The following is a 15,909-nucleotide window of genomic DNA, read 5'->3' as shown; positions in this document are numbered from 1 at the left end:
TCCTCATAGCTCAACCCCCTCAACTCTGGTATCAGCCTAGTAAACCTCCTCTGAACTCCCTCCAAGGCCAAAATATCTTTGCGCAGGTGCGGCGCCCAAAACTGCACACAGTACTCCAGCTGCGGCCTCACCAATGCCCTATACAGCTGCAGCAAGACCTCCCTACTTTTATATTCAATCCCCCTCGCTATGAAGGCCAGCATCCCATTCGCCTTCCTGACCACCTGCTGCACCTGCAGGCTGGGTTTTTGCGACTCATGCACAAGGACCCCGAGGTCCCTCTGCACCGTCGCCTGCAGCAGCTTTTCACCCTTTAAATAATAATCCCTCCTACTATTATTTCTGCCAAAGTGGATAACCTCACACTTGCAAACATTATACTCCATCTGCCAGGTTTTCCTCAATTTTCTCTAACATTTCCTCAATTTTCCCCAAATTACTCCTCAATTTTCCGTAATTCTGCCCAATATTCCCTCAATTTTCTCAATATTCCCTCAATTTTCCCAAATTCACCACAAAATTCTCCCAAACTTCCCACATTCTCCCCAATATTCTCTCAATTTTCCCCAAATTCCTTTTCAATTTTCCTCAATTCTCCTCAATATTCCCTCAATATTCCTTAATTTTCTTCAATATTCTCTCAATTTTCCCAAATTCACTGCAAAATTCTCTCAATCTTCCCACATTCTCCCCAATATTCCCTCAATTTCCCCCAAATTAGTTTTCAATTTTCCTCAATTCTCCCCAATATTGCCTCAATTTTCCTCAGCTCTCCCGAATATTCCCTCAATTCTCTCTTATCGTTCCCCCATTCTCTGTCATTCATGAAAATTCTCCCAAATTTCCCCATTTTCCTCAATGTTCTCCAATTGTCCCGAATTCACCCAAAATCTCCCAATTTTTCCCATTTATTCCCAACGCCCCCCAACTGTTCCATCGATCTCCCAATTCTCCCCAGTTTTCCAGTCACTCTCCCACCATTCTCCTCATGTCTCCTCATTTTTATTCATATATGGTCCCAACTCTTTCCCAATCCTCATTCATTTCCCCCAATTCCCCAGGTTTTCCCCGATTTTGCTCATTATTTCCCAGTCCCGCCTTACTGTCCCACATCTCTCTCTCTCTCCAGTTTGCCCAAGTCCTCCCTCCCTAGTTCTCCCTGAGCCGTCGCCATTCCCCAATGTCCTGCCCCCCATTCTCCCCCCATCTTCCCGAAGGATACCCCCCCTCCGCCGGAGCCTCACACCGTGATGCCAAGGGGTTTCTCACGGCTGCCTTTTCCACCACCGCGGTTGGGGAGGTGGGGGGATTCCTGCACGGCAGCTGGTCCCCCCTTGCCCCCTCCGCGAGGCCGGGGCGAGTCCCGGATAACGCTGCCCCCCTTGCCCCCTGCCCGCCTGCTACCCCCATTGCTGGCCCCCAGGCCTCCCCTCTCCGCCGTGAGGTTGGCGCGGTTCTGCTCGTAGGCCGTGCGCTCAGGGGGGCCGGGGGAGGGGCGGGGGGTGGAGGGGAGCGCCCCTCTGCCCTGCGCCCGACGGCGCCAGCCCAGGTGGTAGAGTTCGGCCAGTCCCAGCAGCAGAGAGACCCCCGCCACTGTCACCATGAAGATGATGAAGACGTTCTTTTCGGTGGGACGGGACACAAAGCAGTCGGTGGGGTTGGGGCAAGGCCAACGCTCGCACCTGTACATAGCCGGAAGGAACACCCCATAAAGGAGGTACTGTCCCACCAGGAAGGCCACCTCCAGGGCACAGCGGGCGACAATACTGCCAATGTAAGTGCGCAGGAGGGCACCGCGGATCTTTGCACTCCCCGCCATCTCGCCCTCCTCCTCCCAGGCTTTCGGGCCCCCGTGCCCCTCCCGGGCTTTCGGGCCCCCGTGCCCCTCCCAGGCTTTCGGGCCCCCGTGCCCCTCCCAGGCTTTCGGGCCCCGTGCCCCTCCCAGGCTTTCGGGCCCCCGTGCTCCTCCTGGGCTTTCGGGCCCCCGTGCTCCTCCTGGGCTTTCGGGCCCCCGTGCCCCTCCCGGGCTTTTGGGCCCCCGTGCCCCTCCCAGGCTTTTGGGCCCTCGTGCCCCTCCCAGGCTTTTGGGCCCTCGTGCCCCTCCCAGGCTTTTGGGCCCTCGTGCCCCTCCCAGGCTTTCGGGCCTCCCTGCCCCTCCCAGGCTTTCGGGCCCCCGTGCCCCTCCCCCCTCCCAGGCTTTCGGGCCCTTCTCGTGCCCCTCCCGGGCCTTCAGGCCTCCCTGCCCCTCCCGGGCCTTCAGGCCCTCCCCCCTCCACTCCCTGGGCCTTCCCCTCCCAGGCCCTCAGGCCCTCCCCTGCCCCTCCCAGGCCCTCAGGCCCTCCTCCTGCCCCTCGCAGGCCCTCAGGCCCTCCCCCTGCCCCTCGCAGGCCCTCAGGCCCTCCTCCCCAGCTGCTGCGGCCCTCAGGCCCCGCTTCCTCCGCATCCGGACGGCGTGCAGGGTGTGCCCGATGTAGACCAGCGAGGGAGTGGAGACAAAGACAATCTGCAGCACCCAGTAGCGGATGTGGGAGATGGGGAAGGCCCGGTCGTAACACATGGTCTCACAGCCAGGCTGGCGGGTATTGCAGGTGAAACCGGACTGCTCGTCCCCCCAGGCCGACTCCGCAGCCGCCCCCAGCACCAACATGCGGAAGATGAAGAGCACCGTCAGCCAGACCTTACCCACGGCCGTCGAGTGCTCGTGGACCTGCTCCAGAATCTTAGACAGGAAGGACCAGTCTCCCATCTTCCCCCGGCTCTCTGGGGTCTCCGCAGGGGCAGGGTGGGGGTCGGGGGGGGCAGCTACTGTAGAAAGATGGGAAAGGAAAGGATTATTATAAGATTGGCAGCCTGTTAGGGTTCTTCTTTAATCAACTTAGATGTAGAATTCACTTTAAATCATGGGGAGCAGTTTGGTACTGACTGTAATGAGGTGTTTTAAATACTTTGTAGTTTTAAAGGTACATTTCATTTGATTTATTATTGCCACATACAGTGAAAAGTATTGTTTCTTGTGCGCTGTACAAACAAAGTATACCGTTCATAGAGAAGGAAAGGAGAGGGTGCAGAATGTAGTGTTACAGTCACAGCGAGGGTGTAGAGAAAGATCAGCTTAATGCGAGGTAGGTCCATTCAAAAGTCTGACAGCAGCAGGGAAGAAGCTGTTCTTGAGTCGGTCGGTACGGGACCTCAGACTTTTGTATCTTTTTCCCGACGGAAGAAGGTGGAAGAGAGAATGTCCGGGGGTGTGTGTGGGGGGGGGTCCTTAATTATCCCGGCTGCTTTTCCCCGAGGCAGCGGGAAGTGTAGACAGAGTCAATGGATGGGAGGCTGGTTTGTGTGATGGATTGGGGGCTACATTCACCACCCTTTTGTAGTTCCTTACGGTGATACCTTTAAGTAGTCCATTGGTATAAATATACCTTCTATTGCATTTTTAGTAATTAAATAAAGAAACTTTGATGCACAGAGCGCTCCTTTGATGCCAAATACCTGTTAGATACATTCCTTTAAAGCACCCAACTATTGGACTTACAAAGCCATAAAGGACATTTCATTACCTCACGAGGCACCTTATCAGAAACAACTGACACAAGAATCAGCTTTAGTAGAGGCACAGAGAGGTTACAGCATGGAACAGCCCTTCGGCCCACCTTTTCCCATGCTGCCCCTTTCTTTTAACCCCTAAGCTAATCCCAATTGCCCACATTTGCCCCATATCCCTCTATACCCATCGTACCCATGTAACTGTCTAAATGCTTTTCAAAAGATAAAATTGTACCCGTCTCTACTACTGCCTCTGGCAGCTCGTTCCAGACACTCACCACCCTCTGGGTGAAAAAATTGCCCCTCTGGACCCTTTTGTATCTCCCCCCTCTCACCTTAAACCTCTACCCTCTAGTTTTAGACTCCCCTACCTTTGGGGGAAAAGATATTGACTATCTCGCTGATCTGTGCCCCTCATTATTTTATAGACCTCTATAAGATCACCCCTCAGCCTCCTACACTCCAGAGGAAAAAGTCCCAGTCTATCCAGCCTCTCCTTATAACTCAATCCATCAAGTCCCGGTAACATCCTAGTAAATCTTTTCTGCACTCTTTCTAGTTTAATAATATCCTTTCTATAATAGGGTGACCAGAACTGGACACAGTTTTGATTTGATTTGATTTGATTTCTCACACACAAACTCTCTCACACACAGAAAAGATTTACTGGGATGTTACCGGGACTTGATGGATTGAGTTATAAGGAGAGGCTGGATAGACTGGGACTTTTTTCTCTGGAGTGTAGGAGGCTGAGGGGTGATCTTATAGAGGTCTATAAAATAATGAGGGGCACAGATCAGCGAGATAGTCAATATCTTTTCCCCCAAAGGTAGGGGAGTCTAAAACTAGAGGGCAGAGGTTTAAGGTGAGAGGGGAGAGATACAAAAGGGTCCAGAGGGGCAATTTTTTCACCCAGAGGGTGGTGAGTGTCTGGAACGAGCTGCCAGAGGCAGTAGTAGAGGTGGGTACAATTTTATCTTTTAAAAAGCGTTTAGACAGTTACATGGGTACGATGGGTATAGAGGGATATGGGGCAAATGTGGGCAATTGGGATTAGCTTAGGGTTTTTAAAAAAAAGGGCAGCATGGACAGGTTGGGCCGAAAGGCCTGTTTCCATGCTGTAAACCTCAATGACTCTAATACGTAAAGTATGTTATTTGCAACACTTTTTAATTGGATTGTGTGGAACTGACAGTGAGCTGCAGAATTGTATAAACCAGGATGTATTCATTATCCAGTGGAGTGGTGTCCTGATTCATTGTCGAGAACCCAGCCCCTTGCTAGCAAGTAAAATGAAGGAATCTGTCCGTTAAATATCTTGTGTTAACGTGTGTTTGTGTTTTGGACACGATGACCTGAGTTGGGGGTGGGGGGTCAGGAGGGAAGGAACAGAATAGACACAGGAATGGTTTGAGGGAAAGGCCTGGGCCATGATCTCACAAGAAACAGCATCATTCAGCCCACTGAGCCTGTTCTGTCATTCATAGAGTCTCAGTGTCCCGATGCTGCAAGTGGAGGCCACCCAGCCCATCTAATCTGCTCTCCCAAAACTGCAGGCCCGATCCCCATGCATTCATATCACTTAAGAACATAAGAACATAAGAAATAGGAGCAGGAGTCGGCCATCTAGCCCTTCGAGCCTGCCCCGCCATTCAATAAGATCATGGCTGATCTGTCGTGGCTCAGTTCCACATTCCCGCCCTCTCCCCATAACCCTTAATCCCCTCTCTTATCAAAAACCCATCAACCCGCGTCTTAAAAATATTTAGCGAGGCAGCCTCCACCACTTCAACGGGCAGAGAATTCCAGAGATTCACCACCCTTTGAGTGAAGAAGTTCCTCCTCAACTCCATTCTAAACCGCCCCCCCTTTTATCTTGAGGCTGTGCCCCCTAGTCCTACTGTCCTTTCTGAGCGGGAAGAGTCTCTCCACCTCTATCCTATCCATCCCATTCATCATCTTATACGTCTCAATGAGATCTCCCCTCATTCTTCTAAACTCTAACGAGTACAAGCCTAGTTTATTCAGCCTCTCCTCATAGCTCAACCCCCTCAACTCCGGCATCAGCCTAGTAAACCTCCTCTGCACTCCCTCCAAGGCCAAAATATCTTTGCGCAGGTGCGGCGCCCAAAACTGCACACAGTACTCCAGCTGCGTCCTCACCAGTGCCCTATACAGCTGCAGCAAGACCTCCCTACTTTTATATTCAATCCCCCTCGCTATGAAGGCCAGCATCCCATTCACCTTCCTGACCACCTGTTGCACCTGCAAGCTGGGTTTTTGCGACTCATGCACAAGGACCCCGAGGTCCCTCTGCACCGTCGCCTGCTGCAGTTTTTTGCCCCGTAAGTAATAATCCTTCCTACCATTCTTCCTACCAAAGTGGACCACCTCGCACTTGCCAACATTAAATTCCATTTGCCATTTCCTGGCCCATTCGCCCAGCCTATCTAGATCCTTCTGCAGACTCTCCACACCCTCCGCACAATTTGCCGTTCCACCAATCTTGGTGTCACCAGCAAATTTCGACACCCTACACTCGGTTCCCTCCTCCAGATCATCTATATAAATGGTAAATAGCTGAGGCCCCAGCACCGACCCCTGGGGCACTCCACTAGTCACCAACCGCCAATCCGAATAGCACCCGTTGACCCCCACTCTCTGCCTCCTATTTGACAACCAATCCTCTATCCACGCTAACACCCTACCCCCAACTCCATGTCCCCTGACCTTCTGCAATAACCTCTTGTGAGGTACTTTGTCAAACGCCTTCTGAAAATCTAGAAAGACCACATCCACCGGCTCTCCTCTATCCACTGCCCTAGACACATCCTCATAGAACTCCAGTAAATTTGTCAGACACGACTTCCCTTTAATGAAACCGTGTTGCGTCTGCTCTATCAAGCAATTCCCTTCAAGATGCCTCGCAATTTCCTCCTTAATGACAGATTCTAACATTTTACCTACCACAGACGTTAAACTAACCGGCCTATAATTCCCCGCCTTTTGCCTGGCACCCTTCTTAAACAACGGCGTAACATTAGCCGTTTTCCAATCATCCGGCACTTCCCCGGAATCCAGCGACGTCTGGAAAATAACCACCAAGGCACCCACTATCACCTCCGCCATTTCTTTCAGAACCCTCGGATGCATTCCATCCGGTCCTGGGGACTTGTCCACAATTAGCCCCTTATTCCCCCTCCTTTTCCCTCCCTGAACCTACACAGCTTTGGGCACTAAGGGGCAATTTAGCACGGCCAATCCACCCTAACCTACACACCTTTGGACACTAAGGGACAATTTAGCATGGCCAATCCACCCTAACCTACACATCTTTGGACACTAAGGGACAATTTAGCACGGCCAATCCACCTTAACCTACACATCTTTGGACACTAAGGGACAATTTAGCACGGCCAATCCACCCTAACCTACACATCTTTGGACACTAAGGGACAATTTAGCACGGCCAATCCACCTTAACCTACACATCTTTGGACACTAAGGGACAATTTAGCACGGCCAATCCACCTTAACCTACACATCTTTGGACACTAAGGGACAATTTAGCACGGCCAATCCACCTTAACCTACACATCTTTGGACACTAAGGGACAATTTAGCACGGCCAATCCACCTTAACCTACACATCTTTGGACACTAAGGGACAATGTAGCACGGCCAATCCACCCTAACCTACACATCTTTGGACACTAAGGGGACAATTTAGCACGGCCAATCCACCTTAACCTACACATCTTTGGACACTAAGGGACAATTTAGCACGGCCAATCCACCCTAACCTACACATCTTTGGGACACTAAGGGGCAATTTAGCACGGCCAATCCACCCTAACCTACACATCTTTGGGACACTAAGGGACAATTTAGCACGGCCAATCCACCCTAACCTACACATCTTTGGACACTAAGGGACAATTTAGCACGGCCAATCCACCCTAACCTACACATCTTTGGACACTAAGGGACAATTTAGCACGGCCAATCCACCCTAACCTACACATCCCGGACACTAAGGGACAATTTAGCACGGCCAATCCACCCTAACCTACACATCCTGGACACTAAGGGACAATTTAACACGGCCAATCCACCCTAACCTACACATCCCGGACACTAAGGGACAATTTAGCACGGCCAATCCACCCTAACCTACACATCTTTGGACCGTGGGAGGAAACTGGAACACCCGGAGGAAACCCACGTAGACACGGGGAGAACGTGCAGTCTCCACACAGACAATGACCCGAGGCTGGAATCGAACCTGGGACCCTGGCGTGGTGAGGCAGCAGTGCTATCCCATTGTGCCACTGTACCACCTGAAATTGGGTTAACCACCCCCCAAAACCAACTCCCAATCCCTTACCTTGAGAGTGTGGTACAGGCTGGTGGTCCGCTGCAGGCAGGGTTCTCTGTGCTGTTAGATCACGTTCAGACCCCAACGCGCTGTCCTGGGTCTACTCAGTCCCTTTTTCTCTCTCCGTCTCAGTCCCTGTCACTCCTGCCTCTCCCTCGCTCTCTCGCTCTTGTCCTGGGATTTGTTTTAAACCCTATTGTCATAGCCAGTCACCCAGACAGCTGAACCAAAGCCAGACACTCTCTGTCCTTATATGGGGAGGTATCTGCCACCGGTCTACCTTTAAAAGGGACGGGTCACACAGTGTGGCCCTGACAGTTGCTGTGGCCTCCCCCCACCCCACTCCCCTCACCCCAGAGCAGCGGGAAAGGGGAGGGGGAGAGCTTTAACTAGTGCCCCTTGGTATGTTCCCACCTGTTCGGGGTGAGCCAAGGTCATAGGCTTAAACTAATATTAGTCAGAGACAATCCCTGTGTCTGCAGAGAACACCACCCAGTCTGTCACATCACTGAGAACTCAGGGACTGTCCCAGAGAATGTGTGAACGGGACAAAGAGAATTCCAGCACAGGAACAGGCCCTTCGGCCCCTCCAATCCTGCACTGACCATGCTGCCCCCCCGACTGAACTAAACCCCCCTACCCTTCCGGGGACCGTATCCCTCTATTCCCATCCTATTCATGGATTTGTCCAGACGCCCCTTAAAACTCACTATCGTATCCGCTTCCACTCCCTCCCCCCGGCAGCGAGTTCCAGGCACCCACCCCCCTCTGTGTAAAAAATCTGCCTCGTACATCTCCTTTAAATCTTGCCCCTCGCACCTTAAACCTGTCCCCCCCCCCCCCCCCCCCCCCCCCCCGAGTAATCGACTCTCCCACCCTGGGGGGAAAAAGCTTCTGACTATCCACTCTGTCCCTCATCATCTTGTAGAGTTCCACCACCCCTCAGTCTGGCTTTGATGATGGGGAGAAACTGAGACACACTCACACACACACCCTCACACTGACACTCTCTGTCACACTCCCTCACATACAGACACACACACACACACTCTCTCTCTCACACACACACACGCTCTCACTCTCTCTCACACACACTCTCTCTCTCACACACACACACACTCACTCTCTCATACGCACTCCCTCTCACACACACTCTGACTTTCTCTCACACACACACTCTCTCTCTCACACACTCTCACTCTCTCTCTCACACACACTCACTCTCTCTCTCACACACTCTCTCTCTCACACACACACTCTCTCTCTCACACACACTCACTCTCTCTCTCACACACACTCACTCTCTCTCTCACACACTCTCTCTCTCACACACACACTCTCTCTCTCTCTCACACACACACTCTCTCTCTCTCACACAAACACACTCTCTGACACACACTCACTCTCTCTCTCACACACTCTCTCTCTCACACACTCTCTCTCTCACACACACACTCTCTCTCTCTCACACACACACTCTCTCTCTCTCACACAAACACACTCTCTCACACACACTCACTCTCTCTCTCACACACTCTCTCTCTCTCACACACTCTCTCTCACACACACACACTCTCTCTCTCTCTCACACACACTCTCTCTCTCACACAAACACTCTCTCTCACACACACTCTCACTTTCTCTCACACACTCTCTCTCACACACACTCTCACACACTCTCACTCTCTCTCACACACACTCTCTCTCACACACACACTCTCTCTCTCTCACACACACACTCTCTCTCACACACACACTCTCTCTCTCACACACACACTCTCTCACACACACTCTAGAACATTGTGTTTTGGCCCGTTATGTTGTGCTGAGCTGTGTCCAATCCCAGGATCAGTCTATCCCACTCCCTATCATTCCGGAGTGCTCCATGTGCCAATCCAATAACCGCTTGAAAGTTCCTAAAGTGTCCGACTCCACTATCACAGCAGGCAGTGTATTCCACACCCCAACCACTCTCTGAGTGAAGAATCTACCTCGGACATCCCTCCTATATCTCCCACCATCAACCTTATAGTTATGCCCCTGAGTAACAGCTACACTCACCTGAGGAAATAGTCTCTGAACATCCACTCTATCAATCCCTCTCATCATCTTATAAACCTCTATTAAGTCGCCTCTCATCCTCCTCCGCTCCAAAGAGAAAAGCCCCAGCTCCCTCAACCTTTCCTCATAAGACCTACCCTCCAAACCAGGCAGCATCCTGGTAAATCTCCCTCTGCACTCTCTCCAATGCTTCCACATCCTTCTTATAGTGAGGTGACCAGAACTGAACACAATATTCCAAATAATGATAATGATTCCAATAAAGATAATGAAAGGGATGGATAGGATAGAGGTGGAGAGGCTCTTCCCGCTCAGAAAGGACAGTAGGACTAGGGGGCACAGCCTCAAGATAAAGGGGGGGCGGTTTAGAACGGAGTTGAGGAGGAACTTCTTCACTCAAAGGGTGGTGAATCTCTGGAATTCTCTGCCCGTTGAAGTGGTGGAGGCTGCCTCGCTAAATATATTTAAGACACGGGTAGATCGGTTTCTGATAGACAGGGGAATTAAGGGTTATGGGGAGAAAGCGGGAAAGTGGAACTGATTCACTTCAGATCAGCCATGATCTTATCGAATGGCGGGGCAGGCTCGAGGGGCTAGATGGCCGACTCCTGCTCCTATTTCTTATGTTCTTAAATGTGGTCTCACCAAGGTCCGGTATAGTTGCAGCATAACCCCACGGCTCTTAAACTCAATCCCCCTGTTAATAAACACTAACACACTATAAACCTTCTTCACGGCTCTATCCACTTGAGTGGCAACTTTCAGAGATCTGTGGATATGAACCCCAAGATCTCTCTGTTCCTCCACATTCCTCAGAACCCTGCTGTTGACCCTGTAATCCGCATTCGAGTTTGTCCGACCAAAATGAATCACTTATCAGGGTTAAACTCCATCTGCCACTTTTCAGCCCAGCTCTGCATCCTATCAATGTCTCTTTGCAGCCTACAAGAGCCCCCCACCTCATCCACTACTCCACCAATCTTGGTGTCATCAGCAAATTTACTAACCCACCCTTCAGCCCCCTCTTCCAAGTCATTGATAAAAATCACAAATAGCAGAGGACCCAGCACTGATCCCTGTGGTACACCGCTGGTAACTGGCCTCCAGTCTGAAAATTTTCCCTCCACCACCACCCTCTGTCTTCTATGATACAGCCAGTTACTTATCCAATTGGCCAAATTTCCTTCTATCCCACACCTCCTTACCTTCTTCATGAGCCGACCGTGGGGAACCTTATCAAACACCTTACTAAAATCCATGTATACAACATCAACTGCTCCACCTTCGTCCACACACTTAGTTACCTCCCCAAAGAATTCAATCAAATTTGTGAGGCAGGAGTTACCCATTATGAATCTGTGCTGACAATCCCAGGTTAAACCCTATCTTTCCAAATGGTCATAAATCCTATCCCTCAGGACCTTTTCCATTAACTTACCAACCACCAAAGTAAGACTAACTGGCCTATAATTACCAGGGTCATTCCTATTTCCTTTCTTGAAGAGAGGAGCAACATTTGCCACTCTCCAGTCCTCTAGCACAATCCCTGTGGACGGTGAGGACCCAAAGATCAAAGCTAAAGGCTCCACAATCTTATCCCTTGCTTCCCAAAGTATCCCAGGATCTATCCCATCTGGCCCAGGGGACTTATCCACCCTCAGGTTTTTCAAAGTTGCTAATACATCTTCCCTCAGAATATCTACCTCCTCCATCCTATCAGCCTGGATCACACACACCTCCTCAAACACATGGCCCCTCTCCTTAGTGAACACTGAAGAAAAGTATTCACTCAACTCCTCTCCTATCTCTTCTGACTCCATGCACAAGTTCCCATGACTATCCTTGACTGGCCCTAACCTCACCCTGGTCATTCTTTTATTTCTCACATAAGAGTAAAAAGCCTTGGGGTTTTCCTTGATCCGACCCAGCAAGGACTCCTCACGCTCCCTCCAGCTCTCCTAAGCCCTTTACTGAGGTGCATAAAACCATGAGAGCAGTGATAGGATAAACACACAGTCTTTTCCCCAGGGTAGGGGAATTAAAAACTAGGGGGCATAGGTTAAAGGTGAGAGTTAAAGATTTCACAGGGACCCAGGGGGGTAACTTCTTCACGCAGAGAATAGTGTGTGTATGGGATGAACTGCCAGAGAAAGTGGTTGAGGCAGGTTCAATAACATCATTTAAAAAGCATTTGGATTGGTACATGGATGGGAAAGGATTAGAGGGATATGGGCCAAACCTGGGCAGTATGGAGTGGTTTGGGCTGAAGGGCCTGTTTCCTGCCGCGCTGTTCTGTGATTCTATGACTGACACACACACATACCCAGACTAAGGAAATTTGGCATGTCCGCTACGGACTCTCCCCAACTTTTACAGATGCCCCATAGAAAGCATTCTTTCTGGTTGGATCACAGCTCGGTCTGGGCTCCTGCTCTGCCCAAGACCGCAAGGAACTACAAAAGGGTGGTGAATGTAGCCCCAATCCATCACACAAACCAGCCTCCCATCCATTGACTCTGTCTACACTTCCCGCTGCCTCGGGGAAAAGCAACCGGGATAATTAAGGACCCCCCCCCCACCACACACCCCGGACATTCTCTCTTCCACCTTCTTCCGTCGGGAAAAAGATACAAAAGTCTGAGGTCCCGTACCGACCGACTCAAGAACAGCTTCTTCCCTGCTGCTGTCAGACTTTTGAATGGACCGACCTCGCATTAAGCTGATCTTTCTCTACACCCTCGCTGTGACTGTAACACTACATTCTGCACCCTCTCCTTTCCTTCTCTATGAACGGTATGCTTTGTCTGTACAGCGCGTAAGAAACAATACTTTTCACTGTATCCCAATACATGTGACAATAAATCAAACCAAATCAAAACTGTATACAGTTCTGGTCACCCTATTATAGAAAGGATATTATTAAACTAGAAAGAGCGCAGAAAAGATTTACTAGGATGCTACCGGGGACTTGATGGATTGAGTTATAAGGAGAGGCTGGATAGACTGGGACTTTTTTCTCTGGAGCGTAGGAGGCTGAGGGGTGATCTTATAGAGGTCTATAAAATAATGAGGGGCACAGATCAGCGAGATAGTCAATATCTTTTCCCCAAAGGTAGGGGAGTCTAAAACTAGAGGGCAGAGGTTTAAGGTGAGAGGGGAGAGATACAAAAGGGTCCAGAGGGGCAATTTTTTCACCCAGAGGGTGGTGAGTGTCTGGAACGAGCTGCCAGAGGCAGTAGTAGAGGCGGTTACAATTTTATCTTTTAAAAAGTGTTTAGACAGTTAGAACATAAGAACATAAGAAATAGGAGCAGGAGTAGGCCATCTAGCCCTTCGAGCCTGCCCCGCCATTCAATAAGATCATGGCTGATCTGTGGCTGCTTAGTTCCACTTTCCCGCCCTCTCCCCATAACCCTTAATCCCCTCTCTTATCAAAAACCCATCAACCCGCGTCTTAAAAATATTTAGCGAGGCAGCCTCCACCACTTCAACGGGCAGAGAATTCCAGAGATTCACCACCCTTTGAGTGAAGAAGTTCCTCCTCAACTCCGTTCTAAACCGTCCCCCTTTTATCTTGAGGCTGTGCCCTCTAGTCCTACTGTCCTTTCTGAGCAGGAAGAATCTCTCTACCTCTATCCTATCCATCCCATTCATCATCTTATATGTCTCAATGAGATCTCCCCTCATTCTTCTAAACTCTAATGAGTACAAGCCCAGTTTATTCAGCCTCTCCTCATAGCTCAACCCCCTCAACTACGGTATCAGCCTAGTAAACCTCCTCTGCACTCCCTCCAAGGCCAAAATATCTTTGCGCAGGTGCGGCGCCCAAAACTGCACACAGTTCCATGGGTAAGAAGGGTATAGAGGGATATGGGGCAAAAGTGGGCAATTGGGACAAGCTTAGAGGTTTTTGAAAAGGGGGAAGCATGGACAAGTTGGGCCGAAGGGCCTGTTTCCCTGCTGTAAACCTCTCAGACTCTATGAAATATTTAAGGAGGTAAACTTACTGGAAGCCCTGGTATCAGAGGAGTTAGAATGTAAGAGCCATGCTTTCAGTGGAAGTGTTGAAGTTAAAAGTTTATTTATTAGTCTCAAGTATGGGGGCAGCAGAGTGGTATGGTGGGTTAGCACTGCTGCCTCACAGCGCCTCCCTGGGCCTTGGGTCACTGTCTGTGTGGAGTCTGCACGTTCTCCCTGTGTCTGCGTGGGTTTCCTCCAGGTGCTCCGGTTTCCTCCCACAGTCCAGAGATGTGCTGGTTAGGGTGCAGCGGGCCGTGCTAAACTTCTTCAGAAAATGATGTGGAGGTGCCAGCGTTGGATGGGGCGTGGGGGGTGCACGGGAAGGAGTCTCACAACACCAGGTTAAAGTCCAACTGCCCACACCTGATGAAGGGGCGATGCTCCCAAAACTTGTGCTACCAAATGAACCTGTTGGACTTTAAGCTGGTGTTGTGACATTACTGACTGTGTCTTCAGAAAAAGAGAGCGAAGGAAAGGTTGACAGGCGAAAGATAAGCCTGAGTGGGATTGTACAGTCAACAGCACCATGATGTGGTTGGGTGGGGTATAGCCTCAGGAAACTGGGAACGCAAAAACTGTATTGTTATCACACTAGTGTGGAATTAAAAATTAATTTGATCAGAGTTGATTTATTATTGTCACAAGTATTAACATACAGTGAAAAGTATTGTTTCTTGCACACTATACAGACAAAGCATACCGTTCATAGAGAAGGAAAGGAGACAGTGCAGAATGTGGTGTCACTGTCATAGCTAAGGTGTAGAGAAAGATCAACTTGATGTGGGGCAAGTCCATTAAATATCAAAGGAATGAAGGAGAATGTCATTGACTTCAGGAAGTACAAAGAACATAGAAACATCGAACATTACAGCACAGTACAGGCCTTGTTGTGCCGAGCTATGTCCAATCCCAAGATCAGTCGATCCCATTCCCTATCATTCTGGAGTGCTCCATGTGCCTATCCAATAACAGCTTGAAAGTTCCTCAAGTGTCCGACTCCACTATCACAGCAGGCAGTGTATTCCACACCCCAACCACTCTCTGAGTGAAGAATCTACCTCGGACATCCCTCCTATATCTCCCACCATCAACCTTATAGTTGGCCTTCATAGCGAGGGGGATTGAATATAAAAGTAGGGAGGTCTTGCTGCAACTGTACAGGGCACTGGTGAGGCCGCAGCTGGAGTACTGTGTGGAGTTTTGGGCGCCGCACTTACGCAAGGATATTTTGGCCTTGGAGGGAGTGCGGAGGAGGTTCATAAGAACATAAGAACATAAGAAATAGGAGCAGGAGTCGGCCATCTAGCCCTTTGAGCCTGCCCCGCCATTCAATAAGATCATGGCTGATCTGTCATGTCTCAGTTCCACATTCCCGCCCTCTCCCCATAACCCTTAATCCCCTCGCTTATCAAAAACCCATCAACCCGCGTCTTAAAAATATTTAGCGAGGCAGCCTCCACCACTTCAACGGGTAGAGAATTCCAGAGATTCACCACCCTTTGAGTGAAGAAGTTCCTCCTCAACTCCGTTTTAAAACGCCCCCCTTTTATCTTGAGGCTGTGCCCCCTAGTCCTACTGTCTTTTTTGAGCGGGAAGAGTCTCTCCACCTCTATCCTATCCATCCCATTCATCATCTTATACGTCTCAATGAGATCTCCCCTCATTCTTCTAAACTCCAACGAGTACAAGCCTAGTTTATTCAGCCTCTCCTCATAGCTCAACCCCCTCAACTCCGGTATCAGCCTAGTAAACCTCCTCTGCACTCCCTCCAAGGCCAAAATATCCTTGCGCAGGTGCGGCGCCCAAAACTGCACACAGTACTCCAGCTGCGGCCTCACCAATGCCCTATACAGCTGCAGCAAGACCTCCCTACTTTTATATTCAATCCCCCTCGCTATGAAGGC

General features: G+C 50.2%; 1 protein-coding gene across 1 annotated transcript; it reads right to left on the bottom strand.

The window, feature by feature from the left end:
• Positions 1–1,240: 1,240 nt before the first annotated feature.
• On the bottom strand, positions 1,241–2,746 carry LOC145338938 (gap junction alpha-5 protein-like). The gene is made up of 2 exons (XM_080183338.1): positions 2,382–2,746; positions 1,241–1,850 (listed from the first exon to the last, which is right to left on the bottom strand). The coding sequence occupies exons 1-2, from the start codon at positions 2,744–2,746 to the stop codon at positions 1,241–1,243; spliced, it is 975 nt and encodes a 324-aa protein (XP_080039464.1).
• Positions 2,747–15,909: the final 13,163 nt, after the last annotated feature.

Source organism: Carcharhinus amblyrhynchos, unplaced genomic scaffold, assembly GCF_965287045.1.
Source record: "Carcharhinus amblyrhynchos unplaced genomic scaffold, sCarAmb.v2.hapA chromosome_253, whole genome shotgun sequence".
In the NCBI taxonomy this organism is placed as follows: domain Eukaryota; kingdom Metazoa; phylum Chordata; class Chondrichthyes; order Carcharhiniformes; family Carcharhinidae; genus Carcharhinus; species Carcharhinus amblyrhynchos.
This window is presented reverse-complemented; position numbering and strand designations above follow the sequence as displayed.

Bases quoted from the DNA above. Each gene is read 5' to 3' on its own strand.
- LOC145338938 (XM_080183338.1), bottom strand. From the start codon at position 2,746: ATGGGAGACTGGTCCTTCCTGTCTAAGATTCTGGAGCAGGTCCACGAG. The intron at 1,851-2,381 runs GGGGCAGGGGGA...GGAGGGGCACGG, and splicing joins GAGGGCCTGAGGGCCTGCGA to GGGCCCGAAAGCCTGGGAGG.